This window comes from Pseudopipra pipra, chromosome 12, assembly GCF_036250125.1.
Source record: "Pseudopipra pipra isolate bDixPip1 chromosome 12, bDixPip1.hap1, whole genome shotgun sequence".
NCBI lineage: Eukaryota > Metazoa > Chordata > Aves > Passeriformes > Pipridae > Pseudopipra > Pseudopipra pipra.
The window spans coordinates 20,170,006-20,189,788 of NC_087560.1; the positions used below are offsets into that span (position 1 = coordinate 20,170,006).

General features: G+C 53.4%; 2 protein-coding genes across 2 annotated transcripts; one reads left to right on the top strand and one right to left on the bottom strand.

Moving 5' to 3' along the window:
* Positions 1–719: 719 nt before the first annotated feature.
* On the bottom strand, positions 720–7,663 carry CLN6 (CLN6 transmembrane ER protein). The gene is made up of 7 exons (XM_064669275.1): positions 7,482–7,663; positions 6,350–6,464; positions 5,539–5,637; positions 3,438–3,626; positions 3,234–3,289; positions 2,210–2,332; positions 720–1,110 (listed from the first exon to the last, which is right to left on the bottom strand). The coding sequence occupies exons 1-7, from the start codon at positions 7,562–7,564 to the stop codon at positions 822–824; spliced, it is 954 nt and encodes a 317-aa protein (XP_064525345.1). The 5' UTR covers positions 7,565–7,663; the 3' UTR covers positions 720–821.
* A 3,437-nt stretch (positions 7,664–11,100) lies between these two features.
* On the top strand, positions 11,101–18,292 carry FEM1B (fem-1 homolog B). Its single transcript, XM_064669274.1, has 2 exons — positions 11,101–11,378; positions 15,267–18,292. The coding sequence occupies exons 1-2, from the start codon at positions 11,131–11,133 to the stop codon at positions 16,900–16,902; spliced, it is 1,884 nt and encodes a 627-aa protein (XP_064525344.1). The 5' UTR covers positions 11,101–11,130; the 3' UTR covers positions 16,903–18,292.
* Positions 18,293–19,783: the final 1,491 nt, after the last annotated feature.

Sequence of the window (19,783 nt, forward strand, 5' to 3'; positions counted from 1 at the left end):
ACTTGGATTGTGTCCCACAGGGCTCTGACACAAATGGCACAGAGCTGAACCCAGCCAGGGATGCAGTTGGAGAAGGGGGGAGCAGGAGCTGCTGCTGCTGATGTCCAGGGATCACCCCCTCCCCAATGCTCCTTTTGGGTTGTTTGTGGGGATTTGGCCCTTTTGGGCAGGAGCAGAAGCTGCTGTTGGCACAGACCTCACGTGAGAGGGGCTGGCACTGGATTTCACCCCCCTGCCAGAGATGTTTTTTGGGCCATTTGTGGGGAATTGGCCCTTCCTGCCCCAGGTCTGAGCTCCAAAGTGAGGGTTTGACCCCGGGAGGGCTCCTGGGAGAGGCAGAGCCACCTGCAGATCCCAGGCAGGGCAGCTCAGCCCCTTCCTGGCACATTTGCTCCTCTGGGAGCAGCGAGGGAGGAGCACATTCATCTCCCTGTGCCAAGAGATTCCTGGCAAACCACCCCCCTCCCAGGCTGGGATGCTCTGTGGGGTGACAGTGGTGCTGGGGGGGTTCACCACTGATGGGATGTTGCCCCTGCTCTGACACAGGAGGGCTTTGGTGCTGTCCCATAAGTCCAGCATGGAACTGAGCTGTGGAATTGTGAGGGCACACAGGGAGACACCCCAACTCTGCCTCTGAGGAGCTACATTGTACCCCTATTTTTGGGGGGGAACACCCCCTCCCCAGCCAGGTCTAGTTATCACACAGCACCTCCTGCAGCCAAGGTCGGTCAGGAATTTATTGGAAATACATTAAATCTACGTTAGAAAAACTAGAATTATTTTTTTTTTTTCCTTTTCAAATCGCTCCAAAATATCAAAACTTAGAAACTTTCCTTTGCTGCGTGGAGGTTGTTCATGTGCAGGGTGTAAAAGGCCCAGGGCTCAGGGATATAAATCACTCCAGGGTACTTCTTCCTGAGAATTTTGTCATTCCACAGCCAGGCCACCCAGCCAGCGATGAGGAGGAGGGTGATGATGAAGGAGTAGAAGAGGAAGAGCCCGTTGCTGTCCAGGACAAGTCCCTTCCTTTTTTGGTGCATCACTAAAGCCATCATGGCAAAGAAAGTGAAAATGTAGAGGATGAAGATCTGCCCCTCTGTCACCAGGTACCTGCAAAGGTCAAACTCCTGTTAGTGATGCCAGGAGGGAGCTCTGAGGGAGGGCAGCACTTCCAGCCTTAGGGATGAGCATCTCCCCTTTTCCCTGCTCCACATCCCCCCAAAGCTGTGCTGCTCCTGCTGCCTGATTTGTTTTTGTGACTCTCATCAGTAATTTAACACCTGGGCTTTGGGAAGAGAAGGGATAAAGGAATGTTCCCTTTATCCCTGTTTCCTTTATCCCTCAGTATGGGAAGGGAAAGGTGCTGGGCTCTCTGTGTCTGGGATGCTCAAAGGCAGAACCAAAGCTGGATTCTGGCTCCCACCCGTGGCTGTTGTGCTCATTTATCCCAAAATCCCCCTGGACTGTGCCTGGGGGTCAGGAAGGAGGAATTGCACTCCTGCCTCTTCAATCCCACACAAACCACAGAGATCCACACTGATCCACTGAAGGGAAGTGCAGGAGGGTACCTGGGGACTGACCAAATCATCTGGGTGATTTTGCCTGTCAAGAATTAATTTGCTGGATAAAACCAGTCTCAGCAGGGCAAGAGGGAACAGGGGTGGGTGAGAAGCTGTTTGGCTGCCACCAGGGACAGCACTGGGCAAGAGGAGGCTCATGAAAATGGGAAATAAATAAGGCCTCTCTCAAAAAGGCCCTTTGGACCCCCCCAGGGCTGGTGGGGAAGCTGTGGCTGAGCATCCCCTGGGCTCTGGGTGGAGCTGTGAGAGCATCTTCAGCCACCAGGGAGCTGGGAGCACGTGGATGCTCTGCAGGAACCTGGTGACCACCCCAAAAGCCTCAGGGAACTGTCTTAGGGCCCAGCAAACCTTGGAGGGGGGGAAGGCAGCAGTTCCTTCTGGAACTCTGAAACACCCCAAGCATGGACAGATTTCCTGCTGGGTGTCCCTGGAGTTGTCCCAACATCCAGGGGCTGAAGTGGCTGCGAATTTCAACGAGGCCTAATTTGATTTTCCAGCCCTGCAGAGCAGAAGCTGCAGGAAGTGCTGCCCTGGGGAACAGAGAACTCTGCCTGGGGCATTCCCTGGGGCATTCCCTGGGGTATTCCCTCTTCATCCCTGCCCATCCCTCATGGCCAGAAGCCCCTTACCAGTAGTAAAGGCTGCTGGGCCCCACCAGGAGCAGGGCAGCCACTGGCATCCTGCTCTCCTCTGCCACGGGGGTGAAGCAGCCCGTGAAATATATGAACAGGATCAGGAAAAAAGGGATGTACCTGGAAAGAGAAACAACTCCCATCAGTGGGATGACCCTGGGAAGTGTTTAAACCCCTCCCAAATCCAAACCAAGCACGTGGGCAGGTCCTGGGCTGAGCCTGGGGGTTAATTTGGTGAAAGAGCAGAAGTGGAATCTCTTGCTCTGGGATTCCTGCTGTGTCCACAGGGCTGGTGGTGCCTGGTGAGGGGCTGTTTGTGTCCTGATTGTTCCCAGTGCTCCTGCAGGTAATGAGAACTCCCAGTCTCAGGCAGGAAAAGCCCAATTCTGCTGATTAGGGTAAACTCTGGGCTCAAGTGCTCCTTGAACAATTCCAATTGTTCCATTCCCAGGCTCTGAGAGCCTCGTGTCCTGTCCAAGCTGAGCTGCAGGAAAGCAGGATGTGCACCAGGATTTCAATAACCCCACAGAGCCCTTTTTTTTTTTATTTAGAAGAATGGGATTTTTTTGCTTCACAGCACTCGAGGAACAGCAAATAAACCAGGAAAGCCTGATGGGGAGAGATTTCCCTCTGCTCTGAGCCATCTCAGGATTATCTGGCAGCAGCCAAAGGGACAGACAGGCCTTCCTGGGGTCTCTGAGTTGGGGTGTTTGGGGGTCAAACCCCTGGGGAGCACAAAGGGGGGGTGGTCTGTTCCCCTGGACATCCTGGGGAAGGATGAGCTGTTCCCTGCAGCTGCCCAACAACTGCCACATCCCAGAAATATCCCTGAGACAGAGATAAACCGGGATTTTCCAAGGGTGAGCTCCCCTGTAATCACCCTGGCCATGAGAACATTATCCCCAGCCAGCTTTCATCAGCTGTGCTTCAGGTTTTTTTCCACATTAAGCTCTGATCTGCCCAGATCTGCCCTTCCTCGGGTGATGTTCTGGGGCCTCCAGCCCGGCTGCAAATCACTCACCACATGGAATGACCCAAATATTCATCATAGTAGTAGAGCAGCTCGAAGGAATCAATCTGCAACACAGCACAGAGGGAGATTTAGAGGGGCAGGGGGAGCGGGGCCGCTCAGCAAGAGCAGGCAGTTCATATATTTCCTGAGTGCTTCTGTAAAACTCATCCTCTTTAGCAGTAACCATGAACTAGAACTGTAAATCCTCTTTACCAGTGTCTCTGGCTTGAGGTTCTTGATGATGGGGTTCTCCCTGACAGACAGGTGGTGCTGGTACCCGCTGAAGATCAGGCGGTGGTTCACCGAGTCCCCGACCAGGTGGATGCTGGCCCCCATCACAAACATGATGATGCTCACGTAGATCATGGACCTGGGCAGGGTCTTGGGGGACCTCTCGATGAGCTGAAAGCACAGGGAGTGTTGGACAGCGAGGAGACACCAGCAGGGACACCCCAGCTCTGCCCTCTCTGACCTTTCCATGCTCTGCTGCTCCCGGCACAGCACCCGGAGCAGTTTCTCCACCAGAAATGAGCAAAGGTGAGCAACGAGAAGCAAAAAGGCAGAGGTTCTCTCGGGCTCTGGAGCAGATCTCCAAGGCTGGCTGTGCCCTCCAGTGGCAGGGAGAGCCTCCAGCACACTCAGCTCAGCACTCACCTCCCTCCCCTGCCTGAGAGACTTCAGAACTCCCCACAGGATCATTTTCCAAGGGCTCCTGTTGAACTGTTTGTTTTTTTTACCAGACTCACCTCCCTGTGCATTTTCCTCTACAGAATAAGCTGTGTTTAACCCCATATCTGGAAATATCTGATTCCCAGCAAAACCGGTCAGGGCAACTTTTTGGGCAGCAGTTGCAGGGCTGAGCTCTCCCCGCCCCATCCCGAGGCCTGGGGAGGCCACGTGGGGCTGACTCAGAGTCTGGGGCGAGCTCCTGGCTGGGAACAGGGAGCAGGAGCTCCGGGAAGGAGCTCCACACTCAGCCTGCAGGGCAGGGAACACCCGGGAAGACAAATCCCAGCTCAGGCTCCGGAGGAGACACCGAGTGTGGGGCAGCATCATCCCAACCCCAGGATCAGCCAGGGCCACCTTCACCTCCCTCTCCCCGCTGCCAAATCAGCTTTGCAGCCCTCCCCAAACAGGGAAAAGCTCCTTATTTGTATTTAATTTTGAGGCTTAACTTTCCCTTTCCCTGTAACTGCTGCACGAACGTCACGGGAGTCACAGAGGACAAGGAGAGCACAAGGTCCAGGAGGGCTCTGGTGGGATGGGAAAGGTCCAGGAGGGCTCTGGTGGGATGGGAAAGGTCCAGGAGGGCTCTGCTCTGGTGGGAAAGGTCCAGGAGGGCTCTGGTGGGATGGGAAAGGTCCAGGAGGGCTCTGCTCTGGTGGGAAAGGTCCAGGAGGGCTCTGCTCTGGTGGGAAAGGTCCAGGAGGGCTCTGGTGGGATGGGAAAGGACAGTGGGACACGTCCTTGGAGGGCACACAGCAAAGGAAACACACCTTGAATAACTAGTGGAATTTTTCTGTGCTGCCAGGGAAGTCCAAGACAGCAAATTTTAACCTGCTGAGCCCCCAGCCTGCAGAAGTCAGCTCTGAGGGGTCACACTGAGCCTCAGAGCTTTCACATCCAAAGAACAGACTCCCCAATACTCCTTTTTGGCCAAACCAGCATTTAAAATTTCACAGACAGACTCAGGAGAGAGAGAGAGAAAATAATTTACATCTTAGGACATAATTCAATTTCTAGCTAATGAAGGTTAAAATATATTTATAATTGCTTTCTCGTATCTTCTGGCTGCTAAGTATTTAATATAAAAGGATTTCTAATGACCCCACAGTCTTTAACCTCCTAAATGGTTTCTGTGATCCAGTGGTTGGCAGCTGGAGCAAGATAAATTCCAGCTAAAGACACAACTCTAATGTTGAAGAGCAAGTGTAATTAAACTCTGAGCAATTTAGAAAATGTACTGTAGTTCCAGCTGTCTCATAAGGTCTTTTAAGTCAAGGATGGATGTTGTCTTAAAAATATGCTCTGGGGAGAGGGGCTCTGACTCCTCCTGGAACCAGAACTCCTGGGGGAAATGATTTGCTTTGTCTGTGCAGGAATTTGAGGTGTACTGAGGTGGTCACTGCTTTGCCCTTTAAAAAGTGCCATCACAAATTCTTCCTGGTGTGGCAAACTTTAACCTGCAGCAGGCTTGGGAATCTGGGAATAACCAACCACCCTAAAAAAATCTCGACCTTTACAAAACTTCATTTTTTTGGCCTTGTTTTTACAATGGCAAGGAAAGTTTCACACCTGCCCCCCCCAGGGTTACCTTTAGCAGAAGAAATGGTGTGATAACGTTGTAAGCCATGTGGAAATAATCTCCAGCACTCGGTTTGTTCAGAGGGAACCACTCCAGGGGAAGGATTATCTGAGGACAGGGGGGAAAAGAAGCACATCAGCATCTCCTCACAGCCCAGCTCGTGGTCACAGCCCCATCACCGGGGGAAAGGCAGGGAGAGAGAAAATCTTGGGAATGCTGCTGGTTTCTACTGGTCAGTTTGACTTCAGGCAGCTGTCAGTAGCCAGGCTGGGCAGCTCTTCTTGGAGTGAACATCCCAAAAAGCCCAGCTGGAAGTGGGTGCTCAGTGCACAGCTCAGGGCTCACTATCACTGCCTGAAGTTGTGGGGCCAAGGAAGGAACTTGGGAATCCTGCAGCAGTGGATCTCCCTTAACCCTCTTCCATGTCCAGGTGGCAGCTATAAAAAAATTCCATTTGAGGGGAATGGCCACTTCTGTCCTGCTCCAGCTGGAGAGCAGGAGCTCCAAGCTCCAGAGATGCAGGCAAGGTATGGGAAGAGCAGCAGGAACCTCCCCAGTGCCTTTTGTTGTGAAAACATTAAGTTGTGGGGTGGATAACATGGAACAACCTCCCCAGGTCCCTTTTGTTGTGAAAACATTAAGTTGAGGGAGAGATGGCACAGAACAAGTTTCACAGGAGACCTTCCCCAGGACTGGAGCAACACCCTTGATCCCAGTTACACCAGTACATCCCAGAAAAGCTCCCTCTGGAGCAGGAAACAGCCCATGGGGACCACCCCACCCCCCAAAATAAGTGGAGGCCTGTGCCCCCGTGGCTCACCATGGCAATGGGACGCCCAAAGTCCAGCACCCAGTTCTGCAGAGTGAAGTAGAACCACAGGTCCAGGTGGAACGGGGACGTCTTGAAGGTGTCCTCGCCCTTCACCGCCCCGTGCCTGGAGGGACAGAGGGACAGGGGCAGCCTGAGCCCGTGGGACGGGGCTTTGAGCACCCCAGGGCTGCATCCCCACACAGATCCTGTGCTGCCCTGGCTGCCAGAGCATCACCAGGCTTTGGGATTTATGGAATAACAAAGTTGAGGAGGAGGAGGAGGCAGGGCAGGAAGGCAAAAAGCTGTTACTGTCACCAGCCCATCCCTGTGGGAAGACTCTTCCTGGCCAAGAAGCAGCACAAAAATCAAGGTGAAAAGTGCTGAATGAAGTGCAACTATTTTTAACTTTTCCATGACAAAGCAAAATCCCAACTCCCCTGGCACCCAATGCAGTGATTCCTGGTGGTATTCCAGCACCGGGATGCTGGGGATGCACTATCACCTCCATCTCCCACTCTGCCTCTGCAGAGCGAGGCCTCATCCAGCCCTGCTGAAGTCCTTCCATGAAATGACCCTCCAGCACCTCTGGACCGTCACCTCCCCACGGGAAAAGGTGGAATTGCTCTCCTGGTGCCGAGACCGGAATGGCACCACCCGGATCAGCCTGGAGCTTGTGCCACCTGAGCCCACGGTCCAGAGTGGGAAAGGTGTCCCTGTCCGCGGCAGGGGGGTGGGACGAGATGATCTTTAAGGTCCCTTCCAACCCAAACCACTCCGTGATGATTCCATGAAAGCCGGTGGATGGAGGATGAGGATGGTGGTACCCGGGATGAGCCCTGGAGGAGCTGGGAATGCCGCGGCTCCCTGGAAAAGGCATCCCAGGTAAGCCAGGATGCCCTGGGCAAGGCTGAATAGGGGAATCCTACCCGAGGCTGGGGGACCCCGACCCTCCGGGATGCCCGGGATGCCCTGGACCCCCCGCAGCATCCCTGCCGGGGCGGTGGGATCCGGGATGGGGCTGGATGGCGCTGGGGCGTCCTGGGGGGGCTCCGGGCGGGATGACCCGGGGGATCGCCCGGGGGGAGGACCCCAGGGATGGAGGAGGGGGGTTTCCCGTTCCCAACGCCGTCCCCAATCTCACCTGCCCGGGAAGAGCGTCCCGGCGGGCGGGGGGGAGCCCGGGGCCGCCGCCGGGAAGGGCCGGCGCCGCGCCGAGCCCTGCATGAGCCCGGCACGGGGGGTCCCGGTGGCGGTGGCGGTGCCAGCCCCGCTCCCGGTGCCCGTCCCGCTGCCGGCCCCGCTGCCGGTCCCTCCCAGCCCGGCCGGGCCGAGCGGCGGCTGCGCGGGGGCGGCCCCGGGACCGCCCCGTCGGGGCGGGGGCTCCGCGGGTCCGCGCCCGGCGGGTCCCGATCCCTCCTCCTTCCCCGGGCGGCCGGGGATGAGCTCGGGGGGGTCGGGACGGAGCGAGAGGAGCGGGGCGATGTGTTCAACCCCGTGTTCGGTGTGTAGGCGCCGATGGGACACACGCACAGCCCGGCCACCAAAACGGGCCCCGGGGGGGGAAGAGGCCGGCAGGGAATAGCAGCTCATTCCACGCGATTCCATCGCTCTGAGCCCGAGGTCTGATGGAAGCGAGGGGATGGAGCTCGGCTTGGGCTCGCCTGGTGCAACGGGCCCATCCTCACTTCCCTGTGTCCCCGAGGGAATGAGGCAAACGGGCAGGATTGCCCTGGTGGGCCATGAGACGTGGATTCCACGCTCTGTTCCCGCTCCCCAGTTCTGGCTGGATAAATGCCACAGGGCCGGGATGACTCAGGGGCGCTGGGAGTGTGAGCCAGGGAGGGATTTGGTCCCTTTGGGACTAAATTTGTGCTCACTGGGATTTGGAGTTTAGGGTCTAAATTGGGAGGTGCATCCACACCTGAAACAAGCAGAGTTCAGGTACAGCTTAAGAAGACATCCATTTAATGGGCAAAGTGGGTTTGTAGAATTCCAGAGTGGTTTGGGTTGGAAGGGACCTTAAAGTTCATCCAGTTCCACCCCATTCCACTATCCCGGGTTGCTCCAGCCCGGCCTTGGACACTTCCAGGGATCCAGGGGCAGCCACAGCTTCTCTGGGCACCCTGTGCCAGGGCCTCCCCACCCTCCCAGGGAAGAAGGTTTGGTGCACTGGAACCCTTTGGCTTCTGCTCCTGGGCAGCTCCAGGGCTCTGGGGTTGGGCACAGAGGAGCTCAGGGATCACACAAGCTCTGGCACCCTCGGGATGGGCTCTGGGCTGGGAGCTCTTTGTGACCACACTGACATGTCCTGCCTCTGTTCCCTCGGATGTGCACAGCTGGGTGGTAACTGGGGACAGTGGGGAAAAGATTTGAGGAGAATTCCTTCCACTGAGGAATCGTGGTCCGGAGCGCAGGGAGCTGGACCCAGCGGAGCTGAGGAGGCTCCCAGGAGCTGCAGAACAGAGATCTTGGACTCTGCTCAGAGGTGCTGCCAGGAGGGTGGTGCTGCTCTCCACATCACTCCTGCTCACCCAGAGTGGCACCCGGAGAGAAATCCCCTTGAAAAGTGGAGGAGCTCGCTGAGGTAACGGAGACGAGTTCCACTTAATCCTACCACAAACTCTTCTTGTCCCGCTGAGCCTGACACGTGTTTGTGGCTCTGCAGAGCTGACCCTCCTTGACTGGACACCCCTGGCTGTGTCCCCTCGGCTCTGCAGAGGCTCTGCCAGCCCCCCCTGCTCCCATCCATAATGCACAGCCCGCACAGAGCTCACCCCAGCTCCGGTTGCAAGGCTTTGAATTAACTATTAATAGGGCTGAGAGCGGATCCCCCCGAGCACAAAGGCCCAGCAGACGGTGCTCGGGGTGGGATCAGCTCACTGCCCATCTCCAGTGGCTGCTCCTGGCCTGGGGCACCTCCCGGGGGTGTGGGGAGAAGAGCTGGCAGAGGAGAGGCCCTGCAGGTCACTGCAGCCCCTGGTTAAGCTGATGTGGCACTCTGGGGCTGGGGATGGCGTCCCCAAAGCCAAGGAGGAAGGTCCTGCGTGTGCCAAGGCTGGGTGGGGTGGAGGTGGGGCCGAGGCGATGGGAGCTGCTGGTCCTGTCCTTAGAACAAACAGTGAAGTGAACCAAAGGAGAGCGATCCCAGCCCAATCAGCCCACCCCCACTGAACCAGTCCAGCCCAACTGAACCCAGTCCAAGCGACCCATCCTGACTGAACCCAGCCTAGCCAGCCCAACCCACCCCAGCCGAGCTCAGCCCAGTCTAACCCACCCAGTCCAACCAACCCATCCCTGCTGAACCCAGCACACCCCAACCCAGTCCAACCAACCAAATCCAACTGAACCAGATCCAACCCAACCCGGTCTGACCAACCCATCCCAACTGAACCCAGTCCAACCCTACCCAGCCCAGAACCAGCTGAACCAGAACCAGCCCAGCCCAGCTGAGCCCAGCCCAAGAGAACCAGGGCCAGGAGGGCCAGCCTGGGGCCAGTCCCTGCATGGAGGGCAGGGATGGGCAGCCCCAGGGGTGGGTGGGCAGCATTGCAGGTCCTGGGGAGGGAACAGAGCTCAGCCTGGAGCAAAGGAGGCCCAGGGGGGACCTTCTGGCTCTACAACTCCCTGACAGGAGGGGGGAGCCGGGGGGGGTCGGGCTCTGCTCCCAGGGAACAAGGGACAGGAGGAGAGGGAATGGCCTCAAGCTGTGCCAGGGGAGGTCTAGGCTGGATATTGGGAAAATTTCTTCCTGGAAGGGGTGGTCAGGCCTTGGCAGGGGCTGCCCAGGGAGGTTTGGAGTCCCCATCCCTGGAGGTGTCCAAGGAAGGACTGGAGGTGGCACTCTGGGCTGGGGGACAAGGGGGGCATCGGGCACAGGGGGGACTTGGAGGTCTTTTCCAAGCAAAAACGATTCTACAGTGGAAATGTGGATTAAAAGTCGAGGTGGTAACACGTGCAGATTAATGGTTGTGTGTAATTCTATTTTATCGATTGCTGTGGCACTTGGGGATGTGGGCTGGTGGTGGCCTTGGCAGTGCTGGGGTAGAGGCTGGACTGGATGGTCTGGGAGGGCTTTTACAACCCAGACGATTCTGTGATTCCATGAATGTGATTCTGTTATCCTGTGATTCTGACTCTTTAGTTCTGTGATTCTGTTATTCTGTGATTCTCTAATTCTGTAATTCTGTGATTCTGCTATTCTGTGATTCTGTTATTCTGTTATTCTCTAATTCTGTGCCTGTAATTCTGTGATTCTCTAATTCTGTGACTCTGTGATTCTCGAATTCTGTTACTCTGTACTTCTGTGATTCTGCAATTCTGTGATTCTGTAATTCGGTAATTCTCTAACTCTGTTATTCTGTGACTCTGTGGCTCTGTATTTCCGTGATTTTCACTCCGGTTCCCCTGTGATCCCGTAACTGTTATCCTGTTATTCCGCGGCTCTATTCCCGTGATTTTCACTCCGGTTCCCCCGCGGTTCCGTGTCCGGGTGCGCTGTCCCGCCGGGGCCCGGAACGCTCGGCCCGTGCCGCGGTTGCCGGTCGGGCCGGGCCGCGGTGGCGCCGCTTCCCGTTTCCGCCGCGCTGCGGGGCGGGCGGGGCGGCCGCGGGGCCCGAGCGCGGAGCGGGCCCGGCGCTCCCGGGGTTCGCGTCCCGCCGGGGCTGGCGCGGCGCGGGGCGCGGGGGGCCCCGGGGCGGCCGCATGTGCGGCCCTTGGGGCGGCGCAGGACGGAGCGGGCCGGGGGGGAGCCCCGGGGCGGGCGGCGGGGCCGCGCGGGGGCCCAGGCGGCCATGGAGGGGCTGGCGGGGTACGTGTACAAGGCGGCCAGCGAGGGCAGGGTGCTCACCTTGGCCGCGCTGCTGCTCAACCGCTCCGAGAGCGACATCAAGTACCTGCTGGGCTACGTGAGCCAGCACGGCGGGCAGCGCTCCACACCCCTCATCATCGCCGCCAGGAACGGCCACGCCAAGGTGGTGCGGCTGCTGCTCGAGCACTACCGCGTGCAGACACAGCAGACCGGCACCGTCCGCTTCGACGGGTACGTACCGGCCGCGAGCGCAGCGGGAACGCACCGGGAACACACCGGGAACGGGGACACAGCGAGAATACACCGAAAATGCACCGGGCAGGCACCAGGAACACACTGGGAATGCGTGGGGAACGCACTGGGAACACACCAGGGACAGAGCGGAATACACCAGGAGTATACGGGGAACACACAGGAACACGCAGGAACACACCGGGAATGCACTGGGAACACACTGGGAACGGGCACAGGCACCAGGCACGCGTGGGGCACACAGCAGGAATGCACCAGGAACACACCGGGAACACGGTGGGAATGGGCACAGGCACCAGGCACACATGGAGCACACCCTGGGAACCCAGCAGGAACACACTGGGAACGCACTGGGAGTGGGCATGGGGGGGCCCAGCCACGGGTGGGGGTTATGGGTGTATTATTAGGAGGTGCCTCTGCCCAAATTGGGGTGCCAGCGAGCCCATCCTCTGCTCTGTGTGCAGCTGTGCCATGGTGCAGTGCCCCGGCAGCCAGCAGGGCCAGCCCTGTCCTGGGGACATCGGGAAAAGTGTCACCAGGCCAGGGAGGGGATTGTCCCACTCTGCTCTGCCCTGGGGTGTCCTCCCCTGCAATATTGGGGCAGTCTGGGGGGGACACAATGGAAGGGAGAGATTGAGCCATTGGAGAGTGTCCAGTGAAGGTGGTGAAGGGCCTTGAGGAGCTGCTGAGGGCACTTGGTGTGTTGAGCTGGAGCAGAGGAGACTGAGGGGAGACCTCACTGCAGTTCCAACTGCCTGGGGAGGAGCAGAGGAGGGGCAGAGACTGAGCTCTGCTCTGGGGAGAGCAGGGACAGCACCCAGGGAATGGCTGGAGCTGTGTCAGGGCAGGCTCAAGTTGGATCTCAGGGAAAGGTTCTTCCCCCAGAGGGTGGTTGGGCACTGCCCAGGCTCCCCAGGGCAGTGGGCACAGCACCAAGGCTGCCAGAGCTCCAGGAGGGTTTAGATGATCCTCTGGGGCACATCTTGGGGATGGGCCTGTGCAGGGATAAGGGTTGAACTGGATTATCCTTGTGTGGCCTCTTTTGGATGTTCTAATGGCTTCATGTCTTTTTATATTGTGGTGCCCAAAACTGACCCCAGGACTGAAGGTGAGGCTGCCCCAGTGCAGAGCAGAGCAGGAAAAACTGTGGCTGTGGAACCACAGAGATGATTTGGAGTCTGGAGTGTCTCTGATGAGAAGGGACTGCAGGAGCTGGGCCTGGTTAGCCTGGAGAAAAGGAGACTGAGGGGGGATCTCAGCAATGCTTATAAACATCTCCAGTGAGCAGCAATGACTAAAATCAAAACTAAAACACATCACGTTCCACCGCCACATGAGGAGGAACTTTCCATGAAGGGTGGCAGATCACTGGGAGGGTGTGGAGTCTCCCTCTCTGGAGACATTCCAAACCCACCAGTTCCTGTGTCACCTGCTCTGGGTGATCCTGCCTTGGCAGTGGGTTGGGATGGGTGATCTCCAGAGATTCCTTCCAGCCCCAGCTGTTCTGGGATTCTGTGGTAAAAATGCCTGTGTGATTGGAGATCCCACTTGATGCTTTATGGGCCAGAAATGCCTTTGCTCTTCAGGAATTCCCCACCTGAAGCTGTGGACAGGATAACATTCCCCACAGCCCAGAGAGCTTCCCGTTGGTGAGGAGGTTGCCCCCTGTTCTCTCTCGCTGTGCCAAAATGGCCTTTCTGTGACATTGTTTGGTGCTGCAGGTGACAGCAGGGATTGGGTTGGGGCAGGGTGGTACTTGGACACCTGGAGCTGGATTAGGGTTAACCTGGAGCTGGATCAGGGTTGGGTGGTACCTGCACACCAGAACCCACCCCTTTACCCAAATCAAGGGATTTCAGTGTCCAGCCCAGACATCCCAAGCAACATCCCTTCCTCACTGCTGGTAGCCAACATATGGGATGGCCAGGAGGAAAATGTGACATTTTAGGATGGGAAGGGAGGGATGAGGGTGCCAGGCCCTCAGCTGGGACCCACCAGGACAGTGGTGGGGATGTCCAGGTCCCCAGGTGCCGCGGTGCCATGGCCCCGTTCCCAGGAGGAATGTTGTTTTTAATACCTCCCAGAGTACTCATCAAGCTCTCGCCTTGCTGTCAGCATCAGGTGTGAGGCTGAGTAATGGAGAAGGTGTCTGGAAGAGCTTCAGGAGCTGCAGGTGGCTGGCACAGGGAGGGGAGCTCCTGGCAGACACCGAGCGAGGGGTCCCCGCTGGGCTCTTCCATCTGCTCCAGCTTGAGTTACACCTGAGCAGCTACACCTGGCCCAGCAAAGGCTGGCTCAGTTCCTACACACTGAATGAAGCAGGAGGAACCCACTTCTCTGAGTGGTTTGGTGTTTTCTATCTTCCTTTTCCCTTCCAGCCCTTGTTTTTTCCAAGCAGGAGCTGGTTGAGAATTCCTCGGCTGAGGTTTGCCCCAAATCCCGCCGAAGGAAGGGAGGGCCCCTGTTGACAGGCAGCAGATGCTGTGCTGCTGAATTTGTGCCTCCCTGGGGTGGTGATGTGGTGCCAGAGCCTCTGCCTGGCACAGATTAAAGGAGGTGTTGTCTGAGGCACAATGGGTGCAGTGGCAGAGGAGGAGGACCATGTGATCCCGCGGGAATGTCGTGCCTCAGATAAGGTGGCACAGCAGCTCCCCTTGTTTGGGCTCCAGCTTTTCACTTGGAGCTACAGTGCACCAACAAATCACCTCGTGTTCGTTAACAAATCCTGTCCCCTGCTTTCCTCCTGGTTTCATATAGGAGTATTTTAATGGGATTATTTACTCAGTAAGGAATTTCTTACTGTGAATTCTCTCTGCAGGCCAGAGAGCTCTTACACAGCCTCTGCAGCATTGTCTGGAGGTGCTGGGTTTACAAACAGCCACAGCTATTCCTGTGGAGCTCTGAGAGCTTCACCAACTGATAAAAATCACTGTTAAAGTGAAAATTAACCCAGTGTCTTACAAAATTTTAACTCTGGGTAACGTGACTGAGCATATGGAAATATTTGTCCCTCCTCAGTGATTGGGGATGTGCCTTGAGCATTTATTAGCTGCAGTGTGAACACTCTCTGTTTCTACATTGAAATCCTACTTCAAAAACCAGGGAATAGGAAGGACATCACCCTTTATGTTTGGAGTTACACCGTGCTGGGTTGGGGAATGAAAACAGCTCCAGAAACAGTGACCTGTCCCCTCATTTCCCAGAGCCAGCAAGGCCACGATGTGACGCAGATCTCCAGAACTTCTGCTTTTTAAATTTAATTTTCTTCCTGGAGTTCCATTTGTGTAACTGCTGGGCTGGTTTAAGGCACAGGCTCTGGAATCAGTAGGAGCAGCGGAAGCTGTGGCAGTTTTGCAGCTCAGGGAGAGAGAAAAGGGAAGTGATAAGACATTTTGAAGCCAACTTTGCTGCCAGGGCCGGTGTTTGTGTGTCTGTACCATGTCTGTGTCTGTTTTTTATGTCAATATATCCATTTTATGTTTTTTATTGTTCTTTAATGTCTCAGTTTGCTGCACAAGGCATCAAAGTGATAATTCTTGTAACTCTCCTTCCCAATTCTTGTAACTCTTCTTCCCAGATCTCCCCAGGCCAAGGGCTGGAGCTTGTAGGTGGCACCTTCAAAGCAGCCTGGGAAGTCCTAGTGGAAACGTGGCCACATCCCTTGGCTGCTTTGAAGCTTCACCTGCCAAATCTCCTTCCCTGGGGAGGTCTGGGTGCTCAATCCCATTTTTTAACCTTGAGTTCCTTCAAGTCCGGGTGGGATGGCTGTAGAATCCCCGTTGTCGGCGGGGTGTGTGCCCGCCCGTGGGATGGGCCGGGTTGCTTTTGGGAGAGCACCGTTTTAACCGCTTGTCCTCGCGTTCGCAGCTTCGTCATCGACGGGGCCACGGCGCTGTGGTGCGCGGCGGGCGCCGGCCACTTCGAGGTGGTGAAGCTGCTGGTGAGCCACGGCGCCAACGTGAACCACACCACGGTGACCAACTCGACCCCGCTGCGGGCGGCCTGCTTCGATGGCAGGCTGGACATCGTCAAGTACCTGGTGGAGAACAACGCCAACATCAGCATCGCCAACAAGTACGACAACACCTGCCTGATGATCGCGGCCTACAAGGGCCACACGGACGTGGTGCGGTACCTCCTGGAGCAGCGCGCCGACCCCAACGCCAAGGCCCACTGCGGCGCCACCGCCCTGCACTTCGCGGCCGAGGCCGGGCACCTGGAGATCGTGAGGGAGCTGGTCAAGTGGAAGGCGGCCATGATGGTCAATGGCCACGGGATGACCCCGCTCAAGGTGGCCGCCGAGAGCTGCAAGGCCGACGTGGTGGAGCTGCTGCTGGCCCATGCCGACTGCGACAGGAGGAGCAGGATCGAGGCGCTGGAGCTGCTGGGCGCCTCCTTTGCCAACGACAGAGAAAACTATGATATATTGAAGACTTACCACTATTTATATTTAGCGATGCTGGAGAGGTACCGGGACAGCGAGAGCGTCATCGAGAAAGAGGTTCTTCCACAGATCGAGGCCTACGGGAACAGGACTGAATGCAGGACCCCTCAGGAATTAGAGTCTATTAGGCAGGACAGAGATGCCCTTCACATGGAAGGCCTCATCGTGCGGGAGAGAATTCTGGGCTCGGACAATATCGACGTTTCTCACCCCATCATTTACCGGGGGGCGGTCTATGCGGATAACATGGAGTTTGAGCAGTGCATCAAGCTGTGGCTCCATGCCTTGCACCTAAGGCAGAAAGGCAACAGGAACACCCACAAGGACCTCCTGAGGTTTGCTCAGGTCTTTTCCCAGATGATCCACTTGAACGAGCCCGTCAAAGCCAAGGACATCGAGAGCGTGCTGCGGTGCAGCGTCCTGGAGATAGAACAGGGCATGTCCCGCATCAAAACCACGCAGGACTCCGACATCCACACGGCCCTGGACAACTACGAGTGCAACATCTTCACCTTCCTCTACTTGGTCTGCATCTCTACCAAGACCCAGTGCAGCGAGGAGGACCAGTCGCGCATCAACAAGCAGATCTACAACCTGATCCACCTGGACCCGCGCACGCGGGACGGCTCCAGCCTGCTGCACCACGCCGTCAACTCCGGCACGCCCGTGGACGACTTCCACACCAACGACGTGTGCAGCTTCCCCAACGCCCTGGTCACCAAGCTCCTGCTGGACTGCGGCGCCGACGTGAACGCCGTGGACAACGAGGGGAACAGCCCCCTGCACATCATCGTCCAGTACCACCGGCCCATCAGCGACTTCTTGACGTTGCACTCCATCATCATCAGCCTGGTGGAGGCCGGTGCCCACACGGACATGACCAACAAGCAGAAGAAAACCCCTCTGGATAAAAGCACGACCGGGGTGTCCGAAATACTCCTTAAAACTCAAATGAAGCTGAGTCTCAAGTGCCTGGCTGCCCGCGCCGTGCGGATCTACAACATCAGCTACCAAAACCAGATCCCCAGAACTCTGGAGGAGTTTGTGAAGTTCCACTAGGCCGTGTCAAACCTTTCGTGGTGGTGCTACCCCGGGACGACACCAGACAGCAGAATACACACGTGTACACGAAGTTGTTTTGTTCCATTCCTTTGGTTTTGAGTTCCTCTGGATTCAGTCTGCAGCCTCAGTTCTCGTGCAGATCTTGGAAGGGGGGGAGGGAAGAAAAAAAGCCACATCATTTTCCTGTAGTCGAATCTGATGTTTTGAGATTTTGGTCGTTTCTTTTGATTAAAAGAATCGCTTCGTTATCTCTTGGTTTTATAAACAAAATGAAAAGAATCCCCATGTAACTCGTGTAGAATGTTTTGTTCCCAATCCACATCTCCACTCACCATTTGCAGATTTTAAAACTCCTCGGAGTGAGGTGGGAAAGAAAAATTGCAAAGCCTGTGGTAGTTGGTTAAAAGTGAAGTCTCGACACCCAGAGCAGGTCGGTGCTCTCATACCTCACCATCTCTTTATGCCTTTCAGTTCATGCTGGAGATGTTGGTAACGTTCCAAAGTTTCATTTCACGTTGAATTAAATTTTGAACGGCAGTTATCAACAGCTACAGACGTGGGGGATGCTCTGTTAGGAAATACAGGTTTAAATTCAGCTCTGACATGTTTTTCTAGTGGTAGCTGATGCATCAAGCTCTTCATTTACGCTCCTGCAGTAAGTGTTGAATAACTTTTGAGCTAAAAACTTGCACATTGACCAAAAAACACCCGGAATCATGGTTTCTTTTTATATAAAGATCATGCATGGATACCTAGAAAATCGATGGGGTATTTGTGTTTGTGTGTGTCCCAACATTTCAAAATGCTTTTTAACTCGTTTTTCTTTCTGTCCTTTCAACGATCAACGTGCACCTTTTTTTTTTTTTTTTTTTTTTTTTTGACTCAAAGTACGTAAAAAAAACTGCACTCCTGGATTCCAAACGCTGTACCTTCCTAACGGAGCAGTCTGTGTCGCCAAAGAGAGTCTTCCCTTGAAACTGGCTTTTCCAGGAAGCGTGGAGTCCGTGCCTCCCCGAATTGGACTTAGGATTTTTCATGGTTTTTACTCCTTTCATTAGGAAAAAAAAAAAAATCTCTATTAACGCTGATTTTTACAAAATTTCCCTATCATAAATGTCTTTTATGATAAGCAACTGATTGTACAACGCCGCTGTTGCTCGAGAACGTGCTTCTCCTTGGTAGAAGTTGCAGATGCTCCAGCAGTAAAATGTCACTTGTTTTGACAGGCTACTGAAAACTCTGGTTCTTTTAAACGCAGCTTTTTAACTGTCAGATGATGAAAGAATGTTCTGTAGGTTTTTTTTAAACAATCTGGGTAGAACTTTGAGGCGAGATTTGGGCACACGTTTCTATTTGTATTACAAATAAATAAGCATTGAATGTGGAATGAGCTCGGAACTGTTCATTTTGCTCCGGGGGTGAGTGCTGGGGGGGGTTGTGGCTCCGAGGGAAAAGCTTTGGGATAGGTTTAGGACAGGTTTAGTTTCTCTGGTGTCCAGAGAAGCTGCGGCTGCCCCGTGCCTGGATGTGTTCAAGACCAGGTTGGATGGGGCTTGGAGCAACCTGGGACAGTGGAAGGTGCCATTTTTCTGGGCTGCAGCAAAGTCCTTCCCAGCCCAGGACCTTCCCTCTCCTTCGCCTGGAATTTTCTTTTCCAGGCATTAAAAGCTGAAGGATTGCCCTTGCTCTTTGTGGGAGTTCTTTCATTGACACAATTAATGGATACAATTCCTTCCAGCCCCCCAGGTGCCCCTTTTCCTGGGAAAGGCAGCGGAGTGAGGGAGTGAGGTCCCCTCTGGCGGGAGGGGGAGGATTTATGGCTGTTATTTATGGATCCGGGAGCTGCTCTGGGAGAGGGGATTGGCTTTTAAAAATAACCCCAGCTCAGCTGAGCCCGGCCCACGCGGGGCAGGAGCCGAGAGCAGGGGGGGTGGGGAGATGCTCACAAACACACACACACATGTACATTCCCACACAAATATAGATACATATATATATATAAAAAAAATAACTAAGTATAAAAGAATAAGTTTATATATGTGTAAACAAACACGTACACACCCTCAATCTTATGCACCAAATTGCCTGTAAGTGTGGTTTCGAAAAGCTGGAGGAGAGTTTTTATATTAAAAAAAATCATATATATAATATATATTTATATAAAATATATATCTATATATTAGATATATTTTTATATATTATATATTATATATTATATATATAATATATATTTATATATATTTTATATATATTTATATATGTTTACATATATTTATATACTTATATATTTATATTATTTATATATTTATATATTATATATAATCTATTTATGTAGATGTTATAAATTATAGATAGAATTTATATATATAGTATATATACAAATATAAAAAATATAAATATATAGAAATAATATATAATGAATATAATATATAATAAAAATATACTACAAAAATATTAAAAAATTATATAAAAATTATATATTTATATAAAATAAATAATATATTTTTATATATTTATATATGAAATTATACTAAATATTGATTTATATATATTTATATATTATATAGATATAATCTTTATATAGATTTAATATATCAATTATATATAGAAATTATATATATTTATATATTTATATAAAAGATATAGTATATAATCTATTTAAATAGATTTTATATATAAATTATATATATAATATATAGAAATAATATATATTAATATATAATGAATATTTAATATATATTTATATAAAATATATACTATATATAATCTATGTAGATGTTATAAATTATAGATAGAATTTATATATATAGTATATATAAAAATATAAAAAATATAAATATATAGAAATAATATAAAATTAATATATATAATAAAAATA

Coding starts and splice junctions, on each gene's coding strand:
- CLN6 (XM_064669275.1), bottom strand. CDS start 7,564: ATGCAGGGCTCGGCGCGGCGCCGGCCCTTCCCGGCGGCGGCCCCGGGC. Junction 3,290..3,437: donor ACCTCAAGCCAGAGACACTG/GTAAAGAGGATT, acceptor GCTGTGTTGCAG/ATTGATTCCTTCGAGCTGCT. Junction 1,111..2,209: donor CCCAGCAGCCTTTACTACTG/GTAAGGGGCTTC, acceptor TGACCTTTGCAG/GTACCTGGTGACAGAGGGGC.
- FEM1B (XM_064669274.1), top strand. CDS start 11,131: ATGGAGGGGCTGGCGGGGTACGTGTACAAGGCGGCCAGCGAGGGCAGG. Junction 11,379..15,266: donor GGCACCGTCCGCTTCGACGG/GTACGTACCGGC, acceptor TCGCGTTCGCAG/CTTCGTCATCGACGGGGCCA.